Below are 13,917 nucleotides of genomic sequence, written 5' to 3'. Positions count from 1 at the left end.
TCTCTCTCTCTCTCTCTCTCTCTCTCTCTCTCTCTCTCTCTCTCTTTCTCTGACTCTCTCATATTCCAGACTGCTGTGAGGTGAAACCTCTGAAACCATGAGCCAAAATAAGCCTTATCTATTTCTAAACTGAATACCTCAGGTATTTTGTCATAGATAGAAACTGAGTAACACACCAAGGAACACTCAGGTTTGCTAGCTGCCATCAGAAGCTTCAAGAAAGGCATAGACAGAGGATCCAGAAACAACTCCAGTCACATTAAGTACCCAATCTTTGACCAACAAACCCAAAACATTCTGGAGGAAAGATAGCTTCTTTAACAAATGGTCCCAGAAAAATTTACTATCCAAATGCAGAAGATTGAATCTAGACCCATATCTCTCACCATGTACTACACTAAAATCAAAATGGTTCAAAGATCTAATGGTTAAAAAGCAGAAATATTTAATTGGCTGGAAGATAAAATACATAAAACTCTTGGAGTTATCGGCAAGGATTTTCAGGACAGAACCCAGATTGCACGGTAAATGACACCAAGAATCAACAAATGAGATAATGTCAAATTAAAAAGTTTCAACACAGCGGAAAAAAGAACCAACGAAGTAAACAGACAATGTAGAGAAAGTGGAAAATTTTTGCCAGCTATTTCTCAGAAAGAGGGATAATATCTGGAACACATAAAGAACTCTAAAAATTGAGAACCCTCTAAAAGGAAAGACTCAATCAAAAGAAGTTCTTGGCGACAATGTCATTCCTTGTGCTACCATAGTGGTTCCCCAACCCTTTGGCACAAGGGACCAATGTCATAGAACACAATTTTTCCTGAACAAATGGGCAGGCTGGGGGAGGTAGGATTTCAAGATATTTATTCAAAGGCGCCTAGAACCGAAATACTTCATACACACATCCACAGTTCATGAAAGAGTTCCTGCTCCTGTGGGAATCTAGCATTACTGCTGATCTAACAGGAAAGAGAGCTCAGGTAGCAACGTGAGCAATGGGGAGAGGCTGTAAGTACAATGAAGTGTCACTTACTGGTCTGCCACTTACCTGTGCGTCCAGGTTCCTAATGGGCCACAGATCGTTTGGTGGCTTCCGTAATACCATATCTCCCTTTAGTACCTTTCACACAGGACCGAAGTTACTTCCAGAGTAGGAATCTTATAGAAGAGGTCATATTTGAACTGACCCTTGAATAGGGTTGCATGTATGAGGCATAGGACTGTTCATTTCACCTGTTATCTCAGCCTATATCCTTTTGTCTGGGGTATCAGATACCCTAGTGTCTTTCTTTAGGTGTGGTTGAGATCTTAATCACTACATTTGGGCCAGCGAGGTAGCTCAGCAGTCTAAAGTGCCTGCTTAGGCAAGCTTAGGCAGGTGCAGGGGACCGTGATTCAGGTTCGATCCCTGGCACCACATGCTACAACAGCCCCACCTCAGGACAGGCTGAATCAGGAAAAAAAAAAAAAAAAAAAAAAAGAATTTTCAATCACTACATTTTGTGCAAAGCAGGATACTATCCAAAATGTGAGTGAGGAGCCAGGGAGATGGCTCAGAGGATAAGTGCTCCCCTGGCAAGCCAAGAGCCTGAGTTCAATCCCCGGTTCCACAAAAAACAAACAAACAACAACAAAAAAAAAAATGTGAGTGAGTCTCACCCCTCAATTAAAGACCTTAACAACAAAGCCTGAGGTTTTCCAAGTAAAAAAATTCTCCTACAGACGGCAGCTAGGAGCCCTGGCTTAGCCTCCAGCTGGCTGCCTGGTGAAATGGAGATTTCAGACCGCAGCATCAACTGTTACCTGACTTCTGAATGCCAAAGTTGTTTTGATCACAACCAGTGTCACTGAAATGAGGTGCAGCTAGGACACCTCACCTGTGGAATCCATAGGCCTTGTCTCCCAAAATGGGCATAGAAATGAAAAATAGAAGAGCTACAACTACAGGATCTATAGCTTGTGCCACACCTGCAGACTACAGTGATGCTTGAATTGGCTGGGAGGTCATTACCATAGGAGAGGAAGGGAGATAAACCAGGTATCAAAAGCAATGTTATATTAATATACTTATTTCAAACAGACTGTCCTTACTGGAGCTCACGGTTCTTATTGAAGCTCTATCTTCCAAAAAAGCACCCTAATATGTGTTCTGAGAAATTACTTTTTCACCCTTTTAGCCAACAGAATTGTCAAAAATATGATAGTGAAAAAAAAATAAATGTTCATTTTAAATTATTGAACAAGAACAAGGCATTTTTTCATACTAATTGTCCAATGAAGTCATATTCTGCCTTGGGAAAATTCATATTTTAGGTCCCAACTTTTCAACATTTGACATTAAATCTACACCCTCTCAAGAACTTCGTTATCAGCAAGGGAGGGTTGAATAGCACCTGATAACTGATCCTCACTTTTCACAGAACTGGATCACTGCTTAATAATTCAGCTCATTCCGAATAACACTTTTTTCTTTAGCGGTTCAAGTTAATCAGCCAGGTGACCATAAAACATCTCTAGCTCTGGATACCCATCAAAACAGATGTATTTATGTGGATAAGGAAAGTTGTCATTGAAGGTTGTCATCAAGTATCTGTGAATCGGTCATAAACGTGACATAGCCAAGCAGGACTAGCCTATTCATAGGACTGAACAACTGGGAAGAAGGGACTTGAAACCCAGCTGGGATGCTCACTCACTAGGTCTTAGTGGAGTTCCTCAGCATCTTTGAATCTTCATAGACAGGGCTTATCAGACCTTCCTCACTGGTCTGCAAGTGGTAAGCATTACAGCTATGTGATGCCCAGCACCCAAAAGGCCTTTCAAATATATCCACCTCATAGGCTTTTGGAGAATAGGAACATCTTCCCTATAGCATGACCCAGGTTCCTGAATGAGCTCACAGGACCTGGTTTTTCCTATTTCTTTCATCCCCGCCCACTAGAAAGTGCAAAGACAGAAAAACAGAGCTGTAGTCATGATACCACTAAATTGCCAGCTTTATTCTTGCTTCTCCACTAGCCAACAATATGACCTTAACCTTGTCCTTTAACATTCTTGTATTCTGCTTTCTCCTTTTTTAATATGAGTGCATGGTATTTCATGATCTCTAAAATTTCCCTTGCTTCTTGAGAATTATGCCCGTTGGCAACTTTTACTCAAACTATGAGATACTGTCTGCCCTGTATCATTAGATGCTGATGACTGTAATGATAGCTGTGTTATTTCTTTGCTGCTGTTTATTTAAAAATTTCATTGTTTTGAAACAGATTCCTAATGATCTTTTGACAATAAGATGAATCTATTTATTTTTATTTTTATTTTTTAAGGGAAGGGTCTATAGGGTGTTCAGGGTCCCACTACTAGATCAGACATATAGTGATCCACCTGTTTACAACCTCCCAAGAGCTGGGATTACAGACACGTACCACCACACTCAGTCTCAGTTGCCATCTCAGTGTGCCCCAGGGGTGGGGCCAGCACGGCAGGCCTGGGGATAAAAACTCCCAGCCCCTGAGCCTGCTGAGCTATTTGGCCAGCCCAAGATGAATCTTTAAAATACCAAACATATTTTTAGTTGGGTAGAATAGTAACAAACTGTATAAGAGATCACAAAGGAACAACAAATAATTTCATCCTGAAAGAGAGATATCAGTCAGCCTGCTGAGTGATACTGCCATCCCTCAGAACAAATATGTGATGCACTTTCCAACTGATATTTTAGTATGTCATAATTTTACTTCTAAAAAACTACACCTTTGTTTGGCATTCCTGTTCTTTTCTGAACTCTGATCAGACATTTTAGCAAACTTGCTTACGAAGTACTTGAATGATTAAAAGTAAACTTTTCAGCTTGTCTAAAAGGATCATGAAAACAGAGTATTTCAAAAATGCTCATTTGCTTTCATATTTGCTACCAGAAAATTCATGGCCATTACAAGAAATATTTATTTGCCGGAATGTTGTTTTATGCTATTTCGCCTATCTCCTGTCTATTAAATCACATGGGCATAATTCACTATTTGATTCTGCAGAGTCGTCCTCCCACCCCCAAAGCACATGACGGAGACAGGCTGGGGGTGACTGAGTACACAGCATGAATGAGCAGCAGGAAGGGTTGGTTGGAAGTGCTCCCCTCATCACAAATATGTGTCTTCAATATTTAGTTGTTGTGGTAGGAAAATGCCAACAAATACATGAACTGTAAACCATCTGGCTTGAAATATGTTCAAATATGAATGTTCATCTTGAAAAATGAAATCTATGGAATTCTGGCATCCACTTTGACTTGTGAGAGATGAACAGCTTGGATATGCAAAAAGGGATTGCTATACTAGCCTTCTTAAACTTTAAATTTCCCTGAACTCAGAAGTTAAATGATTCACCACCTAGAAAGGAAAACTTCCCTTTCGCTTTTAAACTTTAATGAAAGCCACTGACAGCTTGAAAATCCCTGCCACTGTGTCTGCAAAGGATTTGTATGGCATTGTCTTATTTGCTGAGAAGCTGAGAAATCAAGGAGGTTCTATATTTATTATTTAACATTAACTAACTTCTAATGCATGTGAAGCACAAGATGTAACACTGAAAGAGTATAATAATCCTAGTTTTCACTGCCATCTAAGTGTAGAAGTTAAAGAGGTAAACAGGGAATAAGAAGTGATGAACTTCTTATTTGTACCATTTGTCCTGTACCATTTAGCTTGGAATAAGAAGTGATGAACTAAGTCATTCTGCTTTCTCTGGACTTGGGCTCTTCAGATAGCCCAGAACCAGGGCTCTCCAAATGACATCAAGAAGCATTTTGGTGACTCAATGAACATGCACTAAATGAGGAAAGTGAGAGGTAGGATTGGAAGCTAACAAAATACAGTAGTTTTGAGCTCTGCAGACCAGAATAAGAGGGTTGGCGAGTTCTTCTAGCACCCAAAGACGCTAGAGTGCAGTATTTTCTACTTACGACATCTTCACTTTAAGTGATCCTTGAAATGTCGCCTCCCAACTACATCATAAGCTTCCAAGTGACAGAATCCAAACCTCAAATCCTCACTTTGTTATGCTGTGTTAGGCATACAGTGATCTCAGTATTTGTCCGACTGAGAGTAAGATGAATGGAAAAGCTAAGTCACGGGTGGGGAGAGGAAGCTTCGACTAAGTAGTATAAATTAATCTGGGGACACAGTCATTCTGAAATGATACTAGGAGTTTAGTGAGTGGAGAAAACACAGAAGCTTGGAACAATACCATCCAAGCATATGTAAAATATAAAACAAATAAAGTCATGATTACTTAATTCAGCAAAAGTTAAGATATTGGCAATAGACTTCATTATATTTTATTTTTAAATTACACATAATTTTATGTATATGCTCTTTGTTGTGGTGGTACTGAAGATGCAACTTAGGCACTGAACTATATCCCTAGATCTGTTTGATTTTTTATTTTGAAACAGGTCTTCCTAAGTCACTAACTTGGTCCAGCGGGGCTTGAATTTATAATTCCCCTGCCTCAGCCTCTAAGAGTTCAGTGATTATAGGACTGCGTCACCATTCTTGGCTTGTATGTTTTTAAAGACTTTTTTATTACATCCTGCTTTTTCTTTAAAAATGGAAGTTTTTCAACATAAAATTTATCCAATATAATCACATAATTATCATAATAAATTCTCCCCAAAATAATCATGTAAGGATTTGGGTTTGTATTTTCTCATTTTTTACTATATTTCCTTTTTTATTTTAATACTTAGAAAAAGGCAAGAACATGCTTAAGGCTTAGAGAGGATAATTTGGCAGTGCTATTTTTACGCAGTATGAATTTTTGCTATATCTACAGGGAATCTAGATTCTAGTATGCAGCAGCAAAAAGCCAGTAAGTGATCAATCTTGCCCTTGAGAATCAAAGTGCTTCTTTACTGGGTGAACTGATTAACTAAGAAACTAAAAAGAGCTAAAAACGCAATGGACTAAGTCCGGTTCAGGAAAGCACCGTGGTGTGTACAGAGTTTGCATTTGTGTATACAAACAATTAACTTACCCTTGTAAATCAATTTGTGCTGTTTTGCCTCTACTTTTTCCATTACAGGATTGTTGTTTTGAGCTTCACAAGAAGAAAATAAAACCCCACCTCATCATGCGTGGTAGAATGAAAGAGCCCATGAGAATAATCATTTTCATCGGAAAGACAGTACCTTGGAAACAAGTGAGTCAAATGTCATTTTTTGTTGTTCTGAGACAATTCTGAGAAATGAAATAGATACCACTAATTAACAATGGAAACAATTAGATAAAAACAAATCAAATTCTGATCATTTGTATAATTTCAGTAGACTTTGTTCAATTTCCTTCTTCCCTAAATTCAGCTTAAGGGGGCCGGGGAGATGGCTCAGGGGAATAAGCGCTTCCCTGGCAAGCACAGGAGCCTGAGTTCAATCCCCAGCTCTGACAAAATAAATAAATAGATAAATAAATAAATTCAACTTATTAACTGTCAATACTATTCCTTCAATGAAATCAAAACTGGGGCAGAACTTTTGGATACAATTTGTATCTCTGAACTTTCATCAGGTAGATTAAGGGATAATGAAAGTAACATGATGCTTTATTATAAAAACTGAGGACATCTAGGAAGAATCCAACCCTTTAGACTAAACTGTATTTTTTTTTTCTGGAGGCCTCAAGGAAGGCAAGATTTTATTGTAGGAAAAGTCACTGGTATTAATCTTTTTTTTTTCTTTTCAAAGTTTTATTGATAAACAGATAGCAATGAGACAGTTTCAAATCAAATCGGAAGTACAGTTTCAACAAATAATACACTGCATATATTCTTCTTAGTGGTTAATTGCTGTACAAGATGCAGACTTGTGATCCTACTTACAAACACCATTAGAACAAATCATTCTATTCATTAAGAGAATGTAACTATATATCTATCCCAACCACTTTGAATACACAGATACAAAATGAACATTCATAGTTATACCCCATTTTTTTAAGTTCCGTTATTGAATATTATAGGTGTGTAAACTCAGCAAAATATTCTAAAAGAGTCCAGTAGCCCATAATAGCATTGGGTCTTCTGTTTAACTGGCAATGTCAGAAATTATTGACCTGAGTCCCCCACAGCTCAACATAACAGCATGGCTTTACTTCCTATATTTCGTCTTCATACTTTTCTACTGGATGGTTAAGACCAAGGTAAAGCAGGACCTGTGCAACAAGAGTTGTAGCTTTTTGATCTGAGAAGGTCAGTGAAATGCCCTCAGGATTTATGCTGAGATCCTGTACCTCAGATTGTAGAACCTTTGTCAGTGTCAGCCATGTGGATGAATCACGGCCAATACTTGGCCAATGTGCTCTCTGTGAAAGCCTGAGAGAGTGTCTTCTCTCCATGTGACTCTCCTTAGGCACACTCTACATCATCGATCACTTTCCTCTTTGGCCCCATAATCTTCTTCATCAGAAAATTTGGGACACTACCGAGGTACATGACGTTACAGTACAAGTTCTCATATGTCCTGAGTCTTAATTGACCTTAGAAGGCTAGGGCCAAAATGTTGGCTTTCCTTGTATCCCTCCTTTTTCTCTAATTTTGGTCTGCAAACTTAGGTTGTTAACCATCCAGAAGACAAGCTTATTGTTATTATCAAACGATTTAAGCTATCAAGCTTAACCTCACTATCTCACTGCATTTCAAACATCTTAGGCATAATAAGGAACAGGTATTTTTCATCAAGTATTGATATGTTGAACTTTAAGTCCCTACATAATATGATAAAAAAAGCATTTAAAAATTAGATTATATTTTAAAAATAGGATAAAGAATTCTATGCTTCTCATGTTTGCACATAAGTCCAAAAATCTCACCATATACAACCTTGAAGCAGGACAGTCCCACAATATTCCTTTTCCTGTCTCTTGCTTTCATTCACCACCCCCTTCTTCTTGAACATCCACCTACCCGAGAGACATCTTAGCAGTTAAACTGTATTTTAATGTGTGACATAAACATGTTTTGTATACTCTGAGGTCTAACTCATTCCAATACTACTATACTACTATATAAGCCAATGGATGGTGCTACCAAATTATTATTAAATATGAAAATAGAAGAGTTAAGAAGAAAATATTTGTCTATCAATAACACAAAAATTTTAAGCTCTGAATGAATTTTAATATAATGAAAATTTACATATTTCTTTGATGAGTGGGTTAAAAATCATTCCAAGTTTACAAAATAAGATAAATTTGTCTATCTATCATCTACAAAAATAAAATCTATAAAGAGTTAAGGGATGAGTTATACCTTCATAATACAGCTATTAACTAATTTTTTATGCTACTATCACATATTAGCAATTTTAATACAATTTAATATACATACTCAAAATGAAGAATAAAAAAAGTCACATTTGGATTACAGGTATGCACCTTCAAACCTGGTTTGGGGTTATAATAGTGCATGAAGAGTATAGAAGGATGGGAAATTTTAGTATTTCTTTTTACTCACTGAAACTAAAATAGAGGATAGTATAAAATTCTAGATGTATTTTCTCTGAATTAACTTTTATAACACAACTGAATAAAGCCTCTAAGATATGTAAATCCTAAGCACTTCAGAAATAGCAAATCATTTCATCATGGAAGATTATTAGCTTAAAGAAATTAATATGAAGATTTTCTATCTTTTTATTTCTCATTGTTAAAGAAGCTACTTAAGATATTTAACTAACTGAATTCTAATCTCAAGTTAATTCTGTTGAAATATCTATACTTTGATATATTTTTAAAGTAGAAAAATGTGATATGTATGTGTACCAACCCCAACAATGAACACATTCATTGTGTATTGTAGACATGTACTTTAAAAGGTCTATATAAAAGAACAGACAACAATCTTTAAAATTCTCATTTTCATCTTCATTATAAATGAATTTTAAATAAAATATTTGGACTAGAACTAGACAAAATATTGCTTCCATTAGGATAACTGCCTACCAGAATACACAAAATCAGACAATGACTGGGCTCTTATGCAGCCACTATTCAAATGACCAAAGTATGAAAAGACACATTTTTAGGGTTGGCCAGATAGCTTAGGGGTCTAAAGTGCCTGCTTAGGCAGAGCTCAGCGGCCAGGGTTTAATCCCCAGCATGTTGTGCCAGCCCCGCCCCCAAAGCATGCTGAGATGGCAATTGAGACTGGGCGAGGTGACACACACCTATAATCCCAGAGCTTGGGAGGCTGAACACAGGTGGATCACTACGAGTCTGATCTGTGTAGCGAGACCCTGTAGACCCTGGACTAAATACAAAAACAGAAAAGACATATTTTGGCCTACCTCTTACATATATCAAGTAGAATTAGAATTAGAAATTCCATTTATCGCACCACCAAGGAGATTAGTGTATTTTTATAGCCACACTTTTAGGTTTACAAGAGTTTCCTATGTGATTTCTTTTCATAATATTGTCTTTCACCATATGATGAAAGATTATTTAGTCCATATTTATTTGGGCCTCACGGTTTATCCTCTCTAGAGAGCTTTTTTTTCTAAGAGAAAGAGCAAAAGAATTAAAAATAAGCAAAGTAGAGGAAGCTGAAGTGAAAGCGCTTTGCTGTATTCAGCTTTCAGCAGTCAGCTTATTCCTTAAATTTACATAAAGACATATCACCATCTTGACTGCAATCATGTAGAAAATGAATGGGGTATAAAGTACATGAGGACAACTTAATAAAATGAGCTTCTTCTTCCTATAAAAATCTTTGAAGAAAAGAATCATGAGACAGAGGTGTGCTTTGTATTTCCCCAGGTCATGAGGCATGTCACCGCTGTGATGTGCCTTTGGCAAGCAGTCCTTAATTAGAAATTCTTTAAGAGCTGCTCCCACTAGGTACTTCCAAAGACTAAAAGATGAAATAGTTTAACAGGGAAACCCTTACTAAGCACACAAAATCCAGGTGCAGGTGCCTGAAAGGAATAATTGGCTGGTAGCAAGAGAAGAAAACTGTCATGATGGAGTGCTGGATTTTGAATGAGACTCTTTCCATCATAGTAGTAGTAAGTATCATATCTTCTTACTAATCTTTAAATATATCCATACAAGGAGGCTGTGGTGTTTTGGATAATGTAGAGGAGAGTTAAAAGTCTTGAAATAGTACTTTAGTTGAAAGACTAAAACTTATCAAAAACAGCATATATACTTGGTGTACCCATATAGAATTGTGCCAAATTGTCAGATTGATTTTATTAATTATTTTTAAAGTCAAGTGACTTGTTTTTGCATAATATATGCATAGTTTCTTTCCGTGTGTGTGTGTGTGCGCGCGCGCGCGCGCGCGTGTGTGTGTGTGTGTGTGTGTGTGTGTGTGTGTGTGTGTGTGTGGTGTTTGAGACAGGGTCTCACTATGCAGTTCAGGCTGGCCTTGACCTCACTTTGTAGCTCAGGCTGGTCTCAAGCTCACAGTGATCCTCCTACCTTATCCGCCTGACTGCTGGGATCACAAGCATTTGCCACCTCACTGGCTTGTGCATAGTTTCTGTAAATCAAGTGAAATCTTTGAATTACTCAGTGAAATTGGAATCTTTGCAGAGTGCTTTAAAGGGTCCTCCCTCCTTGCCATCACACTCAAGTAGTGTTGACTAAGGAGGTCACATGCTGCGCATTGCCTTACTTGAAGTTGACCAATGTGAATTTAAAATCTTTATAAACTCAATAATTGCAAGTGCCTGCAAAAACTAATCTGGAAAAAATAAATACATGGAGCAGTTGTGATGAATCTGGAGAAGCTTTTCATGTAATTTTTTAGAAGAACCCAAGATGATTATGAAAAGAGGAAAAGATTGGAGTTGGTATTAATTAGGTCTTTTCTTACCCTCTCTAGCTCTCATGGCTTGGAATGAACTTGTTTCTGTTCATTGACACATTCTGTTGGTATGAAGAGGAGAAGTCTTTCTTTTATACACGAGTTATTCTGGGCGTAAGTCGACTTGGTGATTGTGCATTATTGTCCTAAGAAACAAAATATATTGCATTTTCTCAAGTTTCCTCATCTTCACTGCATCTCTTCTTTTGTCTCTTCACTTGTGGACAGTCGACCTTGGCATGGGCACGAGCATCAGCACTCTGCCTGAATTTTAACTGCATGCTAATTCTATTACCTGTCAGTCGAAACCTAATCTCATTTGTGAGAGGAACAAGTATGGTAAGTACTAAAACTATTTGAAAGGATCTCAGTTTTATCACTTACTAATGCAAGTGCTATTGAAAACAAAGATATACTTTACTGTAAAATGTCCAAGAATCTTCTTTACACTTAGGTTTGCTTCTCTGCAAGAGAGACTGGAATAGCAAAAGCTAAGCATCAATAATTGGTGCATCAAATTTGAGTTTCTCTTTTGCTATAGATTTCCTACATGACTCATTGATCAACCTTTTCCTGGTATGTTTGCTCCATGAAGTTGGAAACATTATAACAGGTTGCATTATGGTCATTTCTGGTTGAAAGAAGACAGGCAAAGGGTGACACAAATGCCACCCGGATGCATTTGAGTTCTGACCACAATCACAGTCTTGGCACCCATATTTCAGTATGCCAGTCTTGACATGCAACAGTAATAGTGACATATTTTCTGCTTATATCAGTTTTACTGTACCCACCTGTATTTCCTGTTAAATAGAATAATACTTGAGTACTCTTTACTAGAAAATAAGACTTGCATACTCTTTACTAGATGTTACAATTTGTGATATAATTATGATTTTATGACTACTCAATGTAGATGCACATAGAACCTTTTTGTATGATAAAGAATGAGTTATAAATTACATTAACCCCATAGTTGAAAACAATGTATTCAGCTTCATTTTTTGAATACAGAAGTTGAGTAAGTGTAGATACTAGGTTTATTCAAAAGTTTTGATTTGTAACTAGAGAACTACCAATTCTATTTATCAAACTGAAATTTCAGGAAATTAAGTATAGTAATGTTTTGCTTTGTGTTTGCCTGGTTGCCACTGACTTTTGTATTCCGTAGCCTCACTCTTTAGAGGCAGAGTCTGAGTGGCCCTTCAACTCTCACTCTGTTGTCACTATGATTGCCTCCTACATTAGACTTTTATTTATTTATTTTTGTTACACTAGTGCTGCAAGGGACCTTGGAGGAGGCAACTAGACAAAAATCTCAAATTCCATAAGCTAGTCGCCTATGGGATAGCTGTTAATGCAAGTAAGTACTCATTAATTATATAATGGGTTTTATAATATTTGATGTCTAACTTCATAAGACTGTTTCAATTTCCTCTCCCAAATCTCACCCTTAGGTAAAAGAAACTTTCATCTTCCTTCTGACCACATAAACCTGACACAGATAGGTTTTTCAATTTTTTTATCAGGGTTTTTTTTTTTTTTTTTAGTACAGGGAATTGAACTCAGGACCTTGCACTCACCAGGCAAGCGCTTAGCCTACTGAGCTATCTCCTTGGCCCTGGTTTTTTAATTTCCAATCTATACATTTCTACTAGTTTTTCCGTCCTAGCTACTCCATTTACCAAAGTAAAGTTGGTGAAATTTCCTTTTCATTTGTGACCAATTGGGTTAGTTGATAATACAATGATAAATACCTACTTGGAAAATGGACACTTTGTTATTTAATATTATTTTCATCAGAAATAAAATTGATCCGTGATCAAAACCTCACTTGTAATCCTAGGGAAATTACCATCAAATGGTATCAGGAATAGTAAAAAGAAAAGAAAATCCTGTGAATTAGCTTCTGAGTCGTATCAAGCTAGTAGATATAAGAGGGCTTTGATAAGATATAACTCTTTATTGGCATATAAATTATTATTATTGTTATTATTATTCAAGAAGTCAGTAGAAATTAGCATCCAAGATTAAGGTGAGATACTAGTAGGAAAAAAAGGGACCAAAAAAAAGAAAGAAAAAGAAGGATAATGACCAACTGGCTTATGGTTTAGTTGGAAAACAAAGACATTTAAATAAAAGACCACCACAGTGATAAAGAGTTATGATTCAGGACTGTTTCCTTCAAACTAATTTAACTATAAAATGTTTTCCTCATTTGTTTTTATCTTCTCATGCATAAAAAAATAGCAAAGTAAAAGGAACACTCAAAACAAATGTGAATTTAATTAAGCAACAAGACATGACAGACGGTGCCCAAGTGCCAATTAACACAACTTGGGGTATGCAGTGAGACATGAGGAGAAGATTCTCCCTATTGACTGCCTTCGACACCAGATTCAACAAACCCAGAAAGTGCTTTGCAGAAGGTCTCTGTGGTTTGTTAAGAAGCCAGGGTAAAAAGACATGATGTGCTACAGAAAAGTAGCTGAGGGATAGAGGGCCAAGAACAGGACTACTTCCTCACATCCCGGGGTACAGGGCAGCGTGAAAAGAGCCTTTGGTGAGTGAGAGAAGCCTAAAGAATGACATATCAGGGAACTAGATGTTAGTTCAGCAATACAGGTCTTTTCCAGTCCTTGAAAATTATCTGAAATTAGAATTAGAGTAACCCAAGGGTACTGAGTTCTTTCTATTCCTTGTAGGTGGTATCCAAATAGAGGACAGAATGCTCCTAGGTAGACCTGTCAGAGAAGGGATTGAGAGAATTTCTAGGTTTCCTTTAAAAGCCTCAAAATCCTTATTTTGCATTAAAAGGAGAGGCGCGGCACAGTGAAATAACAAGAGCAGCGTTATCACCATAGAATAGCTTCAAGGCAGAATCAGACTCTAAAAGAAAGTTGTACAGTGTTTAAACGAGGGGATTCCCATCAAAACAAGTCATAAAATGAAGCAAAGAATAAAGGGAAATATGTCTTATGGGATATTTTTCTTCTTTGGTATGTGTATTTCTTTATGTGCAACCATATATAAATAGAATAAATGCATCTGTAA

At 37.1% G+C, this 13,917-nt stretch overlaps 1 protein-coding gene and 1 pseudogene across 1 annotated transcript in view; one reads left to right on the top strand and one right to left on the bottom strand.

Moving 5' to 3' along the window:
- LOC101569816 overlaps positions 1-1,108 on the bottom strand; it is a 151,403-nt pseudogene extending 150,295 nt beyond the window's left edge.
- An 8,901-nt stretch (positions 1,109-10,009) lies between these two features.
- Nox3 (NADPH oxidase 3) overlaps positions 10,010-13,917 on the top strand; it is a 58,365-nt gene continuing 54,457 nt past the window's right edge. Inside the window, exons 1-4 of the mRNA XM_004628501.2 lie at positions 10,010-10,057; positions 10,882-10,977; positions 11,092-11,202; positions 12,142-12,226. Of these exons, the coding sequence (XP_004628558.1) occupies positions 10,010-10,057; positions 10,882-10,977; positions 11,092-11,202; positions 12,142-12,226 (340 nt within the window). The remainder of the gene's footprint in view (positions 10,058-10,881; positions 10,978-11,091; positions 11,203-12,141; positions 12,227-13,917) is intronic.

Source organism: Octodon degus, unplaced genomic scaffold (assembly GCF_000260255.1).
Source record: "Octodon degus isolate 3935 unplaced genomic scaffold, OctDeg1.0 scaffold00024, whole genome shotgun sequence".
Lineage (NCBI taxonomy): Eukaryota > Metazoa > Chordata > Mammalia > Rodentia > Octodontidae > Octodon > Octodon degus.
Note: the sequence above shows the minus strand (reverse complement) of the source record. Positions and strands in the feature narration are given on the sequence as shown.